Here is a 15,928-nt window from a genome sequence, read left to right as displayed (position 1 = left end):
TTCTGTACAACTTTGGGAACATTTTGATGACTGACTGTGAAGAATGTTGCATATTGAAGCACAGTTTTTCAAATTAAATTTTTGCAGGTACCAATAATAAAACTCACAGACCAGGAGACTGAGGTTAAAGTTGACATCAGCTTCAACATGGAGACTGGGGTTCGGGCAGCGGAGTTCATCAAGAATTATATGAAGGTGCTGCCATCAGCAAGTTAACACAATAAAAATCAGGGACTTAAGATGTTATGTTGGATATTGTTTCTTTTATAGGTGTTAAAAACTTTAAACTGACTGTCTATGGTAACAGAGACTGTACAGTTGAATTACGTATCCTACGATATTATTTCTAGGGAAATAATATTGAATAATAACTTTGAAACTACATAGCTGTTTTTCACATTTACTTTCCTTGAGTAATCATTTCATAAACTTGAATATTGTTTTAGAGGGCTTTGGGAAATGTTCTTTCTGGTAATTACAAAATGACCATCCCTCTAGCTCTGTGTGCCTGATTTGCAATCGAGTCCAGGGGCCCACTGGACGGTGAATGCATCAGGATGCACTTTAGATTTACTTACTTGATCTCGAGCATGAGGATGGCAGAGCAGATTTGTTTATTGAGGGGACCGATTTTGGACTCTGACCAGTTAAACAGATGGTCTTTCCTTCTGTTACAGTGGAAGTGGTGACATCCTTGATAGAGGCCACCCTATCACCTGTAGTCTGGGTACTGCCTTTTCCCACAGTCAGGGACCTTGCTCTTTCTGTTTTCCTTTTCCTCTACATCACGTCTTCTCTGAAGGCTCATTTCTACCCCAGCAGACATGGAAACAACAGAAGTTTCCGCTGTCCCCCACCTCTTCTCACGTCTGCATTTCCTTGTTACTTACCTTCACCCTGCTCTCTCCTCAGACTGGCTATTCATCCTGCTGTTGTCCCCTAACTCATGAATTGTCCTCCTCCACCCCTTGCTTTTCTCTGAGTGCCTCTGAGTGTTGGAGGTTCTAACATTGGTTCCAGGCCCTTCCCTCGCTCACTGTCACATCCCTCCCTTCACCTGCACAGCCCTCCACCTGGCAGCAAGCCCTGGGAAGTATTTGAAGGAATGCCCTCATTTATCCCTTGAGTTTCTCTTTGTGCAGGGTGTCCCACTTGGTAACCTGGGAGGAGCTCCCCAGTGGGATCTTAAATGAGCATTGATTAGCCTCGATCTTTCCAAGGGGCAGGAGGATGCAGGAAGGTTTCTTTTCTACCATGTAGAATTTGCTGCGAGAAGTCTTCAAAGGTATATGAACTAACCAGTAAATATTTTTCTTTTGGAATTTACAGAAATATTCATTGCTGCCTTACTTGATTTTAGTATTGAAACAGTTCCTCCTGCAGAGGGACCTGAATGAAGTTTTTACCGGTGGAATTAGCTCGTACAGCCTGATTTTAATGGCCATTAGCTTTCTACAGGTGAGTGTGCCTTCTCTCCAGTAGGAAGCAGATTCTTCCTCTGTGGGTGTTCTGACCAGTTGCTGTGTGGGTCCCAGCTGTCCCTTCTCTCCCTTCACTACTCTGTTTTGGTTTAGAAGAGATTGACTTATAGTTTTTAGTAAAACCCTATTTTGATAGATACTTCTTTTCTATTGTTTCTTTATAGCTTATTTTGTAGCTGATTTAACTGTTAGAGGAGGGAGGGCTTATCTGGTTGTCAGTTGAATGTATGTCCATCTAAACTCAAAAACACCTGTATTTTTATTTATCATTTATTTACTTATTTATTAAATATATTTTTATTGATTTCAGAGAGAGGAAGGGAGAGGGAGAGAGAGAGTTGAAACATCAATGATGAGAGAGTCATTGATCGGCTGCCTCCTGCACGCCCCCAACTGGGGATGGAGCCCGCAACCCGGGCATGTGCCCTGACCAGGAATTGAACCTTGATCTCCTGGATTCTAGGTTGATACTCAACTGCTGAGCCATGCCCTACCAGGCAGGGAAATACCTTTACATTTAAAAAACTTTAATACCTTGATAGACAATTAAAAAAACAAATTTTTCTTGGTGTTAGAATCTCAGAAAAAAGTTTGATACCATATATGGTAAAAAATATTGAAAGAGGCTTTTTTTTTTTCCCAGATTGGCAAACCTTCAATATTGCCCTTATCTTGTTGAGTATCATGGGAAAGTCTGTCAGTGGAAAACCTGCCTAAGTGTTAAATGCTATGGTGTACTGATACACTATACTCATAATTATTTTTTATAAAATAGTCTCTAAGTTAATTGAAACATTATCTCATTTATATTTTCTTGAATGAAGGATTCTGTGCTTTACAAAATCTTGCCTATGTATTTTAGCTGTACAACACTTTTCTTCCAGGTTTTATTATTAATTTTGTATTTGGGATTGTGCTTAGTGAGGGTTTTATGTCCAGAATTTGGTCATTTTCTCATTATCAGGAATATTGCTAGTGGTCAGTACAACTCCTGGTTACAGTGCCTTCAATTATTTTGACTTCCTTGGCCTGTCTGTGCAGAGATGCTTTAAGAATGGGGAAAATGGAATCCCATGTGTTTCCTTACAGTTTTAATCCTGTTGCCTTGTCTTCACTCTCACCTTCACAATGCTGCCTTTACAGTCACGCTTCCCTAGTTTTTGGACATGATTTGAAGTAAACACAACCTTCTCTTCTTAACTTATTTTCTCATGTATTCCTGGTAGGAATTATTTTAGTAGCCTTGTAATAATGACAACTCCTTACTTACATTGCACTGGGCTAAGTGCCTTTTGTTGAATTACCCCATGGGATCCTTGTAGCGCCCCTGTGACCCCAGGAGCCTTGCCTAGCATGGGTGGGATTGCCTTTGTCTCCTCCACATTCCTTAGTGTCTTGCCCCTCCTGCCTCAAAGCATCTGAATTCATTTCATGGCTAATTGAGATAAGAAGACCCAACCTTGCCCTGGGTAGTTCTTGGGTATTTGATTTTGACTACAAGGCAAGGAGTAAGGAAGGGAGTAAGGTAGAAAAAATAAGAATGCTACACTTGTGTCTTTGGAACATGCAAATCCCTAGAAGTCTAAGTTCTAAACCCTAAAAGTACTTTTAGTATTCCTCATGGAGGTCTGTGTTGTAAACTGTGTTTCTATCAGGACTCTTACTTTCATGTGCTGTCATTGTAACTCTGCAGCTGGTTGTGTTCCCAGTCTGTACAGTGCAGCAAGATAGCCATGGGCCAGTGGGCCACAGATGCCTACTGAGCACTGGCCACATGGCTACTAAGACCGACAAATGGAATTTTTTATTTGTCTTAATTTATTTAAATATAAATAGCCACATGTGGCTCATGGCTATCCTCATGGGCAGCACAGGCCTGCATTGCTCAGATTTGATCTCTTAAATCGGTGACTCAGGAGGGTTTCAGTAGACAGAAGCTTAAGTTCAAAAGAAGTCCATTACCCACTTAAAGAAATTGTGGCACTGAACTGAGACTAACACTAATCTCTATGACAAGTTTGCTATAAATATTATGATACAATACTAATTACTTATACATAGTTAAAATTAATCCTTTCACATTCTGGTTTTCTGTAATACTCTTCAGTCTAATACTGCCCCCTTTTGGTTGTATTTTGGAACAATGGAATTAAGATTAGAGTCTGTAAAATTACTTCCACTATCTAGATCAGTGATTTTCAAACTTTTGCATCTCATGGTACATATAAACTAACTACTAAAATTCTGCAACACGAAAAAATATATTTTTTGCCAATCTGACCAAAAAAGATAGGTGTAATTTTGACTCATTCATACTGGATAGCTGTTGTTGTATTGGCTGTTGACATGTTTTTATTTGACAGTTTGAGGGAAAAGAGGTCGGTGCCCCTGACTAAATAGTCAGGTATTGCATGTTTTAAAAATTCTGCAGCACATCTGTTGAAAATTGCTGATCTAGATGACTAAATTGTGCAGAATATGGCCTGCTTACTATCAGTAGTTGGGAACTTATGGTTAATCAGATGTCTGTGTGTGTAGGAAGCTGCTGTATAGCTTACCAATTTCAAAGAATTAAAATATAATAAAAACGTTCAGGCAGAAGGTTTTCTTTCTTTTGAACTCTTTACTGGGAAAGGCTCTCCAGGCTGTTAGGGCCTTTCACAGCTGCTCTGAGCATCCCAATGCTGGTGTGTGAGTTAGTGCTGCTGAGGGCGGTTCGTAGAAGAGACCACTAGGTAGCAGCCTTCATCGCATGCAGTCTTCTTTAGAAATGACTTGAATCCCTTGCTTTTACAGTTGCATCCAAGAATTGATGCCCGGAGAGCTGATGAAAACCTTGGAATGCTTCTTGTAGAATTTTTTGAACTCTATGGAAGAAATTTTAATTACTTGAAAACTGGTATTAGAATAAAAGAAGGAGGTGCCTATATTGCCAAAGAAGAGATCATGAAAGCCATGACCAGTGGGTACAGACCATCAATGCTGTGCATTGAGGACCCCCTGCTGCCTGGTAAGGGTGCCTCGCTCTGCATTCACCACAAGTGATGTGGGAGCATCCCTTCCCTAGTGCACCAGTGTTGTGGTAGTAGTGGTGGTGCAGGCGGTGGTGGAGGATCCTCAGGCCCTGCGAGCCACAGGCAGTTCAATGGACCTGAAGCATACTCCTACTGTCCTAACAGTTAATAGTGACAATTTACAATTCCTTGTTTAATGCTTCTAATTACTTATTGCAAAGTTGCAATTTTGTTTACATTCTGTAGTCAATCAGAAAAAATGTAGAAGGTGAGAATTAAGAAAAAAGTTTATTTTTTTATTACAAAGCTATTACATATTTATCATAAATCATTTCATTTCCAGAGGTGTGTAATAGAGAAAAGCAAAGTATGCCATAATCCCCTCCCATTTTGATGTGTATTTCTCCCATTTTTTTCCCTACATGGACATTAACATTGATTATTGCAGCTTTATTAATTAAATGAAATCAGATAATACAAACAGGTTTTCCACTTCGTTTTTACTTAAAAGTATATCCAAGACCCCTTTTTTTAATGTGTGTAGGGTGTGTTCCGTAACAAGGATTGCCACCTTAAAGAACCCAAGGCAGGTCTCCAGCTTTCCAGTTTTCTCATGTTTATTGTATTTAAGGGTGCTTATATTCCCAACCATGGATGACAGTCTTAAGTTTCTGCCAATCTGGTAAAACCATGCAATATAAATTTTCATTTATAGTTTATACTTCTTTAATGATAGTGAGGTTAAGCACATTGTTTTTTTAATCAATTCCACAAATGTTTATTGAGCATGTATAAGGTAAGACACTGTTTTTACTGTTGGTGATAAAGTCAGTGACAGAAAAGGTGGTGGAGATGTCAGCTCCAGGTACACTGCCAGGTGACAGAAAAGGTGGTAGAGATTTCAGCTCTAGGCACATCCCCCACTTGGGATCAAGCCAGCAACCTGGGCATGTGCCCTGACTGGGAATCAAACAGCAGTCTCCTGGATCCTAGATCGAGGCTCAACCGTTGAGCCATGCCTGCTGGGCTACATGCTGTACTTTTTTTCTCCCAGTTTGTCACTTGCATCTAGATTTGGTATTTTTTATTTATATTCTCTCTCTCTCTCTCTCTCTCTCTCTCTCTCTCTCTCTCTCTATATATATATATATATATATATATATATATATTTTTTTTTTTTTTTGGGGGGGGTGTTATAAAAGCCTTTTTATAAAGCCATTTTTAAATAAAAGTTTACAAAAGAAAAAAGATACAGAAAAAGAATCTATATATTTTTAATATCATATTTAATTTGTTTTATAGCTTTTGGGGTATGAAATTTATTTCTTAAAAATCTTTTCAAACAAAACATACTGACTGTTGTTTTCTCTTGTTGTGAATGCCATGAGTTAGGCCTTTCAGTAGTGGTTTTCCCAGCAGCATGCTATGACAGGTTTTCATCATCTGTCTGTCTGTGTTAATACGTTTAATTGGAGACATTTCCATTGTCTTCAGTGTTTACCAAAATGTACTTGAAAAACAAAAACCCCACCCTATCACTAGGTTATAGTATGTAATTAAATCTGGAAAAGGTAATATTCCAATACTTAGAATACAGTTTCTAAAAAAAAATCCTTCGTTACCTGACTCGTGAAGAAGTTTCATGTAAATTAAAATTAAAGTCAAGCTCCTTGACTGTGGCTTGCTTGGTTACTTCAGTGGCGGCTTCATTTGATTTGCTGCCCAACACCCGCAGTTCAGATCTGAGACATTCTATCCCAGAGGATTTGCTCTGCGGGTCCCATTGGTGCCGACTGAACTGGTGTTGGGCTCAGGTTAACTGCCTGCTGCAGTGGGTGCTCTGTCAGCGAGACGGCAGCCACATTCAGGTTGCTGCTTTGGCTTCCTTGTGCTTTTGGCCACCAGGGAAGTTATTTGACTCTCATAAACTCACTCCATTTCTGTGAATTGACGTCTCCGTTCATGGAGGTAGACCCTGATCTGATGATGCATGTCAGGCCCCTCAGCCCGCGAACACCGGGAGATGTGGGTGGCGATTAACAGGTGTGTTTGCAGATGCCTGGTTTGGCTTTGCTCTTGGGGTCTGGACATGTTTGAGTGGTGAGTGCCCGATTCACAATAACCTTGTATGAGAAGATAAAACCACCTGGATAGTGGCCCAGATGTGTGGTAGAGTCTCACAGCTGCCTTTCTGTTTCAGGAAATGACGTTGGCCGAAGCTCCTATGGGGCCATGCAGGTGAAGCAGGTTTTTGACTACGCCTACATTGTTCTCAGTCACGCGGTGTCACCACTGGCGCGGTCCTACCCGAACAGAGATTCTGAAAGGTAACAGCAGTCATCGGCACCTCTGTAGGGCATGGTAGTTGCACTCTCATTAACCTCTGCAAAGCTGGCGCCCCTTGCCTCTCTCATTTGCTTCCATGAAGTTCACTAATGGATGTGCCATTAGATTTTAGTAAAACTTAAAAATAACAGTAAAAGAAGACCTTTAGGAATTCAGAATAGCTGTATTTGATTCATCTGAGGTTAAGAATTGAAAATTTCTTATTTGAGGAGCTAGCCCCCCCCCCCCCCCCCCCCGAATATTTTGTTTTGGGTAGGTGATTCTTGGCATTTAAAACTTCGGGACATGATGCTTTTTCTCGAGGCAGTCTTTGAAATGTTGGATAGTCAGCTCTACACGAATGTATATCTGAGTCTGCAGGCCCCACCCCTTCTCTCTTAGGCACAGTTGTCCATCATTCTGCATTCTGGAACACTTGCAGTGTACACTTTCATTGCTAGTGAGAAGTACTTATTTCTGACCTCAGATTATGCTGTGGTGGTGGAGATGGTGGGATTGGGGGATGAAGAGAGAGAGGTAAGAGCAGGGAGTGGAAGAATAATAGTGTGATTGTTGCAAGTGGTAGTTGAAACAGTGCCATTGGCTCTGTTTCTTGGGCAGGATGTGGAATAAGTAGCTTTGGAGGCCTCACACTGGTGGTGGTAGAGCTGTCATGGGTTTTGTGGCCTCTCTCCACTCAGTGTTTTCAGGCAGTGCTTTGGGTTCCACGAAGGGTGCACTGTCTCTCCGTTCTCGCTGTACAGTGGGAAGTGGGAATGTCAGACCTTCATGATCACGGCGGGTGGGGAGGGTGGACTTCCCTACTTTGGCATTGGGTTTAAATAGTCTTTTTTAGATCATTTTAGGTTCAAAGACTTCTACATAAATGAATCCACTTTTACTGTGATATCAAAGTACGTTTGGGCTGAAACATCAGAAGTCATATATAGTTTTAAAAATTATTTTAGCTTTTTTTCCTGTATTTTGCTTAGCAAAGCAATATATTGTTAAAAGTATAAGTAGCTACTGAAAAGGCTTCATGGCTTCACAGTCCTGTTGCTCTGTGTTGATTTCCCTCCCTGTCCTTTGCAGTACTTTAGGAAGAATTGTCAAAGTAACTCAGGAAGTGATTGACTACCGGAGGTGGATCAAGGAGAAGTGGGGCAGCAAGGTCCACCCAGCTCCTGACCTTGGTGAGAGACTGTCGGGTCGCCTTGCACCTTCTGACCACTTGTGCAGGAGTATCCCTTTGTCCTTTCATGGGGATTGTTCACACTAAGGAAAATACCTAGTTTTTCTCTAAGAGTTTAATTTAAAACTATAAGACTTAGGCCAGCACCATTCAGTAGAATATAATGTGTGCCACATGGAATTTTAAGGTTTCTAGGAACTCCCTTAAAAATGTGAAAAGAAACAGGTGAAATTAATTTTGATAATATGATTTATTCAATTTAGTATTCAAATTATCATTTCAAAATGTAATCAGTCTAAAAAATTAATGAGATATTTTGCAGTCTTCTTTATACAAGACCTGGAATCCAGTATGTAGTTATACATGTAGCACTTTACAGCTAAGATGCTAAACTTCCACCAGAAATGGTTAATCTGTATTTAGATTTCATAAAATGTGAAGTTGAAAACTATTTACATATGCAAATTGTTTCAAGTATATTTAAATGTTTTCCAGTAACTGAAACATAAAATTTTTAAATAAGAAATTCAATTTGTCGGTCTCATTAGCATCATCTTAAGGCTCAGTCACACCTGTGGCTGGTGGCTGTCCCATAACGTCCGTATATCTGCACACCTAGAAAGTGGATCACCTCTGTTGTTTTTCCTTCCACAGACAATAGAATTAAGATAAAAGAGCGAATAAGCACGTGTGATGGGGAGCAGCCCCAACGCCGAGATCCGGAGCCACCCTACAGCCAGCACTTGACCTTGTCTCTGCCCAGCCCCCAGCTTCTCTCCTCAGGCTCCTCTGCTTCTTCTGTGTCTTCACTTTCTGGAAGTGACATTGTGAGTGTGTCTGCTGGGTGGTCTGTGTTTGTGGAAAATGTCCTTAGCTGTGTGTGTGTATGAAACCACCACAGGTCTGCAGCAAGGGTTTCCACTTTGCTGTGAGCCTGTCTCAGTGGCCCACATGGCCCCTTATGAACAATAATGCCACTGACAGTAGAATCACAGTGGACTTCCTTGAATAGTTTTTTAAAAACTTATTTGGAAATAAAACATTTATGTCTAGGTGTCCCTTCTACATTTCCTTTACATTTTTCTTCAGCTTTGAAATGAAGGAAATGTGAGCAGCTTTGGGCTGCCTGTTGTTGAGCAGCAGTGATGGACGGGTTCTAGCAACCTTGCATAGCAAGCACACTGCACACGCTTCTTTCGTGACCTTAAGAAGTCATGCACCTCTGTACAAACCCACCCCCCGTTCTCTTTGCTCACAGGATTCCGACACACCGCCCTGCACAACGCCCAGCGTTTACCAGTTCAGTCTGCAAGCGCCCAGTCCTCTGCTGGCCAGCTTGCCCACCGCCTTGCCCATGCCGAGTGGCAAACCTCAGTCCACTACTCCCAGAACATTGGTCATGACAACTAACACTCAGGTACGTGGCCACTGGTGTCCATCCACTGGGAACCAGTGGGCCTTTGGGAACCATGTAGGAGGGGCTGACATTTTGATTTAGGGAAAAAACTTTAAAAGTCTTTGGAAGGTACATTCCTATCTTGTAGGAAATTCTGTCAATTGTGGATCCCATAGAATGTAGTTCCTGTGATTCTTTTTTTTTTTTTTTAAATATATCTTTATTGATTTCAGAGAGAGGAAAGGAGAGGGAGAGAGAGAGAGAAACATCAGTGATGAAAGAGTCATTGATTGGCTGCCTCCTGCACGCCCCCGACTGGGGATCAAGCCTGCAACCCGGGCATGTCCCTGACCGGGAATCGAACCCCGATCGCCTGGATCCTAGGTCAACGCTCAACCGCTGAGCCACGCCCAGCCAGTCCTGTGATTCTTTAAGACAGTATTGTCGAGGTTCATCATACACAGTGTTTGTGGTGAGGGGACTTGGTTCTTGAATACCGAAATGGCTTTTGACAAGGTCCAGATTGACCATCGTTCTGCAAATTACATTGATACACAGTGTGAGACCAATGTCCTAGGGTTGTGTTGAAGAGAGGACTTTAATGCTTTCCCCAGGCAGAAACGGACATTTGTCCCTGTTGCCTCTGAGAATCAGTGTCTTTTATCAAGTTTAATAGCAACTTTGGCTTTTTCAAATTATTTTTACTTTTTCACATAGGCAGTATTTATAGGGCTTTTTCTATTAGAATATGTTCTCTTTTTTTTAAATTTAGACAAAATTAGAAGTCTGAAAGACAATTTCAGAAATACTGAATTTTGTATCTACTTCCCAATTATAAATCAGTTGAATATGTATATGTAAAAAACCTATCACATTAATTTACTTTAAAAGTAAAAACAGTTTCTACAGTGTGGGTTATAATTCAGTGTAAAGCTTCATAGATACATGCAAGGAGGGTCGCGGTCACTCTCCAGAGGTCTGTGGGGCAGAGGACTGCAGGATGTGAGCAGTGCAGTTTTGGAAAGTCTAGGGAGAGGGATTCACGCCAGCACTCTGGGCTGTGACAGGGTGGTGATGCAGAAATAGGAGCAGCCGACAAACTATGGAGGAGGGGCAGGGACCACCTGCCTTGGCACCGGCTGTGGGCCGTCACTACTGTGGGCTCTTTCCAGAGATTCGAGGGACAGTTACTTTGATGCCTGAAGTCTTCGAATTATTGTTTGGTCTTAGTGAATATTGAAACTTTCTGACTTTTGTCACTGGGCATACTTCATATTGTAATTGCTATTTCGAAACAAAATGTTTCTGATTCGGAACAAAATCTGGTGAGGTTCTAGTCAAACATAAACCAGAGTCATGAGCCTTTTTGCAAATGGCAGCTTTTTCGGTGCTCAGCCCTGGGACTGGGATGGTTGACCTGTGTCAGACCCGTGCCTTACAGGTGTCTCTGGTGGTTCTTTCCCTAGACCAGGTTTACTATACCTCCGCCGACCCTGGGGGTGGCTCCCGTTCCTTGTAGACAAGTTGGTGTTGAAGGAACTTCGGCACTGAAGGCAGTGCACCACATGTCTTCCCCAGCCATTCCATCCGCATCTCCCAACCCGCTCTCCAGCCCTCATCTGTATCATAAGGTAGGTCTCCTATCCGACCCAGGCCCCTGGCACCCACCACACCAGGTTCATGATAGGCAGTGTTCATAGCTTCCTCCACCAAAGAGAGAATTCCACAGAGGCTTTTCAAAGGGGAATTTGTTTTCTGATCATTCAGCTTCATGTTTGCTTCCCCTTGTAACAAAGTGTTAAGAAATTATTTTAAAATTTAATATAGTTTAATTCTTTTCCACATATATTTCTCTTAATTCGTCTGTTGAACTTGTTAGCATAAAACTAAAGTTTGAAATAAGGTTTGATGTGAAGAATGTTTTGTTTTCCCATTTATCAATTTATGTGCTAAAAACTTTGGTTTTCAAGAAGCAAGCAGTAGAATCTAGAACAAATACAGCTGTGGCCCCTGGCAGTGCTTTCATCCCACGTGAACTCCCACCAGGGCATGGCCTGGGCGCCTGGCAGAGGGGGAGGTGGGCTGGCAGGGCCCGAAGTTCATTTGCTTTCTAGGTCCCTGCGAATGCGTTTCCCCGTTTCTCTGTGACTAATCTGAGTGCAGATCCCACACATTAGAAGCAGTGGTGTAGTAGGAAAACAGGCCATTACAGACTTCCTGCGCTCTTGAAGCGCCCAGGTGTTTGCAGAGCTGGGACTGGCATCTTCCAGCAGGAACAAGGCGCAGTGTCTGAGGCCGGTGTGTTTGCTGTGCTTACTGTGCTCCACCTCCGTCACTGCAGTCAGCTCCCCTGTTGCACAGGCTCACTGCTCCCAGGCCGGGGGGGGGATCTCCCAGCGGCCGCCTGCTGTTCCCAGGCCACCCTCCGTCACTGCTGTGTCTCTATCTCTTCAGCAGCACAGCGGCATGAAGCTGGCCATGAAAGGCTCTCACAACCACAGCCAGGGTGGTGGCTACAGCTCCGTGGGCACTGGAGGCGTGCGGCCCCCAGTGGGCAACCGGGGGCACCACCAGTATAACCGTGCTGGCTGGAGGAGAAAAAAACACGCGCACACGAGGGACAGCCTGCCCGTCAGCCTCAGCAGATAGTGGCTCCCAGCGGTGCCCCCTGGCCCCACCCTCCGAGACTGAGCCGGGTGGCCTCGGCGCCTGGCGGGAACTGAGACCAGCATCCAGCACATCGGCCGGGCCCCGCGAATGCCCGCCGCTGAGCACTCTGCATGTTCCTTGTGTGGTGGTCACGTCCATCTTAAAGTACAGCTCCTTGTGCTCATCTGTGAAGCCTTATCCGTGTGGACGCTGTTTTCTGCCTTCCCAGGATCCTTCCAGAAGCAGGCCTGGACCTGGAGCTGCAGGGGTGAAGCTGGCTGTGGCATTTGTTTTTCGGTAGCCGTGCCTGTTCCTTTGAGGTTGAGTATTTCTTTTACGTTTGTCAGAGCTCCAGCGATCAGCCCTGTCCTTGGTTCTTCCGCGACGAATAGGACGGGAGTCGCCATTGTTTTACTGCCCTCGCATTTCGTTTCAAGTTTCAGAACTGTTTTTCTATGTAAATATTGAAAACTTATTATTTGTGCAATAACTCAAGATATTTTTTATTTAATTTCATATTTTCACATAAGTTATATTTAATGGAGGAGGGAGTTTTTTTAAACAAGCTTAGGTCCTTTCCCCAGTTACATTTTCTAAGTTGGGTTCATCAAGTCGGCTGGTTGTCTGATGAGCGTGGTTGCAAACACTATGAGTGAGGGGCTTGGGTTTATTTTTATTCCTTGGGTCAGAGGGGAGGCCTCTCAATTTGTGATGAAGGAGCCGAGTTGCCCCCTGGTTTTCTGAAGGGGTTTGGCCCCCAAGTCTTCTGACCAGCTGCCTGCCGGCTCTGCCGTCCAGCCTGTCGTCTCTCTCTGACCATGGAGTTTTAATGTTTTGGTTTTTGGTTCTTTTAAACTAGACAACAAATCCAGCATTTAAAGTGCCAGAAGTATAACTTTCTAAGGAGAGAAGAGGTTGTCTGTCACATTATAAAATCTTAAAAAAAAAGGGAACTACATGCTTCAGTCAGTTTTAGTCACATAGCCTGTAATGATGGGTCTGGTGAAGATCATTACGGACAATGGTGCCCAGTTTTAGGAATGTGGAGAAAGGGATTATGTTGATTCCATTGAGGAATCTGTAGCAGTATGCATTCGTTCTGTTAAGAGCAAATATGTGAGGAGCGCTTCAGCTGCTCAGTGTGCCGTGGGGAGTATTCCTAATGTATTACAGGAGAGCACAGCCCGGTGTTGGGGCTGGGAGCGGCTGTCGCCCGACTTGAGAAGCATACCGGTATACTATGCAAGTGTATTCTGCCATGACAACCACTGTCTTTGTTACCTTTTTTTGAACAAGAATATATCCATCCCGCCTAACCCTGAGTTTTTGGAGCACCACAGTTGTCCTGGGAGGTAGCTGCATCTCATAGGTCACCTGACTTCCCATTTCTAACATGGGCTAGTAGCCCTGCTGAACACTACAGGGAGGTTTGCCTTTGAGTCCACTAGTGGAGAATGTTGAGAGGAGAAACTTATTACCATGACACCTGATTGATACGCAGAGTGATATCTGAAAGTGATGGACACCTGGCAAGGACAAGCTTTAAAATGTCTATGGTCTGTTTCGTTTTTAAGCAGGACTGGCCCACATTGTTGTTGAGAGCTGCCAGCTGTGACTGCAGGTTCTCTAGGAGGCATTCCAGAATAGAGTAGCACATTTTGTCTGCAGTTCTTAATGATCGAAAGCTATCAAAAATATTTAAAGATATTTAAATTGTGAACCTATTGATAAAGAAATATTTATAAAAACTGATATGTAGGTCTGTACTAATCTCTACGTATTAGCAATATTGACTGTAACCCTACACTAAGGACACCACTGCGGGGATGGTGGCCAGTGTCCCGTGGGTGCCCATTTTAAAGCTCGATATGCAGGCACAGGTGCCATGCTCCACCCTGTCATGGTGAACTGAATGAATTGGCCTGGCTACCACTGTAGTCACGCACTACAGGTTTAACAAAAAGATATCATGTTTTGATTTTTTGTGTGTGTGGACAACAATGTGGAGACTAAAATTGACATATTTTTATGTAAAGTTTTTCTATTTGATTTTTAATAAACTTTGGAAAACATGTAGTGTGTGTTTAAGTGAACTTTCCTCAAGGGAAAGGGTGGTTTCTATAGTTCCACATCCTCGAATTTTCTAATAAGGCAATGAAAAACTATTTCATCCATTGGTTCAGTAAACTCAGAACCTGGTGGCAGTTGCAGGTTCCAGATGAGAGAATCGGAACTGGAACAGAGTCTGCTCTCATGCTGCACTGATGGGGGTTCAGTAAAACCATTCGAATGATACTGTGTCTGTGATTTCTGACCAGCTGATACTGGGGTACTGTGTACTTAGACTTCTCCGTTACTCTTAGGTCATTTGTATCGCTTTAAAAAAGACACATTTTAAGTTGTTAAATCAAAATGTATCTTGAAATGTAACTTATGTGTAGACTTTATAAGGAAATGTATAAAAATTCTTACAAACCAGTGAGTGACAGAACTACTTGTCTCAGACTACAGGGCCCCTTTGAGTGTGTGTTCCAGAATGATCCACAGCAATTTGAAGGCAGGTATTATGAATACACCACACAGGTCCTTCCACAGAAGGTTCCCGAGGGTGCTCTGAGCAGGTGCTGCTGGAGACCACTGGCCCCTCCCCAGCTCTGTGCTCCCATGAGGTCGCAGGGAATCTCAGTGTTGCCGAGACTGCAGTGGCTGGAGTGACCTTTGCTGATGTGTGTAAATGAGGTGTGATAGCACCACCTGGCCCAGGAAATGGGCGGTTTCCTGGTGGGCTGGGTTTTCATGTACTGTCAGTGTTTATAAGATGCTGGTCCTCATCAAGATGGGTCCTGGAAGGTGTGCTGTGGTTGCTTCAGACACGCCCTAACCTCGGCATCTGGTCATTTCAGCTCATTCCTCGCCCACTTAAGGCCATCGGGCCTCCAGTTCCAACCTCGCTGTTCCCCTGCTGTCTCATCCAGCTACATGGCCCATGCCACAGCCCCCCAAGGTAAAGTCCCTCACCTGCTGTCAGTTGATTCTCCTAGCAAGACCCCAACCCTGGTTCTCACCCTTGCTCGCCCCTCAGCCCCTTGTGCAGGGTAAGGAACACTGGGGGCTTTAGCCAAGACCCTATAGACGGCACCTCTGAGGTGGGGCTGACGTTGGTAAGTGATTAGTGGGTGCCTGACCCCTTGGCACAGGTATAGTTCCTATCTCCAGGTGAGTAAACAGGCACAGGGGGGTCAAGGTTATTCAGTAAGTGTCATAGCAGAGATGGGACACATCCTTTGTGCCCTCAGCACTCAGGTGCTCCTTGCCCTTTTCCAGTAACTGCTCTTACCCCCCTTAGTCCAGACTCCCCCGTTCTCCTGTTGCCCTGACTGCCTCTGGCCATTGGCCTTGCCTTCCCTGCGAGAAAGGAGGCTTCTCTGGGCCGCTGCCTCCAACCAGCCCTAGCTCTTCGAACTCCACCTCGTGAATGAGGCCTGTTGGTCCCTCGTCTGTGTGGCCCTGGGCTTGTCCCAGCCACCCCATCCTCGCCTCTCCAGGACACCCTCCTGCCACCCACCCAGCCTTCGGTCCTGACCTCTGGGCAGCACTGGCCAGGGAGGGGAGGGAAGAGGTGCGGCCTTCATCAGACCCGGCCTGCACCTTCCACCCCTGGACAGCTGCGGCCGGGCCATGGAGACCACAGTGGCTCTCTGCAGGTGGGACACGTGTCCCCTCTGAGTGGAAGTCGTGGTTTCCCTTGCCCTCTGAATGCTTGCCTCTCAAATGGTCTGCACTGAAGGGCTTGTTTATGTTTTAATATCCGATTGGTCGTGTGCCAATAGTCATATAAAATACAATAAAATGAATTAACTCAAAAAATGAA

General features: G+C 43.8%; 1 protein-coding gene across 2 annotated transcripts in view; it reads left to right on the top strand.

Annotated features, from left to right (window-relative positions):
* The window catches only part of TENT4A (terminal nucleotidyltransferase 4A), a 43,687-nt gene extending 29,558 nt beyond the window's left edge, over positions 1–14,129 (top strand). Inside the window, exons 5-13 of one of the 2 annotated variants that reach the window (XM_087815355.1) lie at positions 88–195; positions 1,330–1,458; positions 4,278–4,491; positions 6,696–6,822; positions 7,913–8,013; positions 8,667–8,839; positions 9,271–9,429; positions 10,875–11,039; positions 11,866–14,129. In XM_087815355.1, coding sequence (XP_087671481.1) covers positions 88–195; positions 1,330–1,458; positions 4,278–4,491; positions 6,696–6,822; positions 7,913–8,013; positions 8,667–8,839; positions 9,271–9,429; positions 10,875–11,039; positions 11,866–12,057 — 1,368 coding nt within the window. In that variant the 3' untranslated portion in view covers positions 12,058–14,129. Of the gene's footprint in view, positions 1–87; positions 196–1,329; positions 1,459–4,277; positions 4,492–6,695; positions 6,823–7,912; positions 8,014–8,666; positions 8,840–9,270; positions 9,430–10,874; positions 11,040–11,862 lie in introns of both variants that reach the window. The other variant, XM_087815354.1, reaches the window with a different exon arrangement.
* The last annotated feature ends 1,799 nt before the right edge of the window (positions 14,130–15,928 follow it).

This window comes from Miniopterus natalensis, chromosome 3 (assembly GCF_054644295.1).
Source record: "Miniopterus natalensis isolate mMinNat1 chromosome 3, mMinNat1.hap1, whole genome shotgun sequence".
NCBI lineage: Eukaryota > Metazoa > Chordata > Mammalia > Chiroptera > Miniopteridae > Miniopterus > Miniopterus natalensis.
Note: the sequence above shows the minus strand (reverse complement) of the source record. Positions and strands in the feature narration are given on the sequence as shown.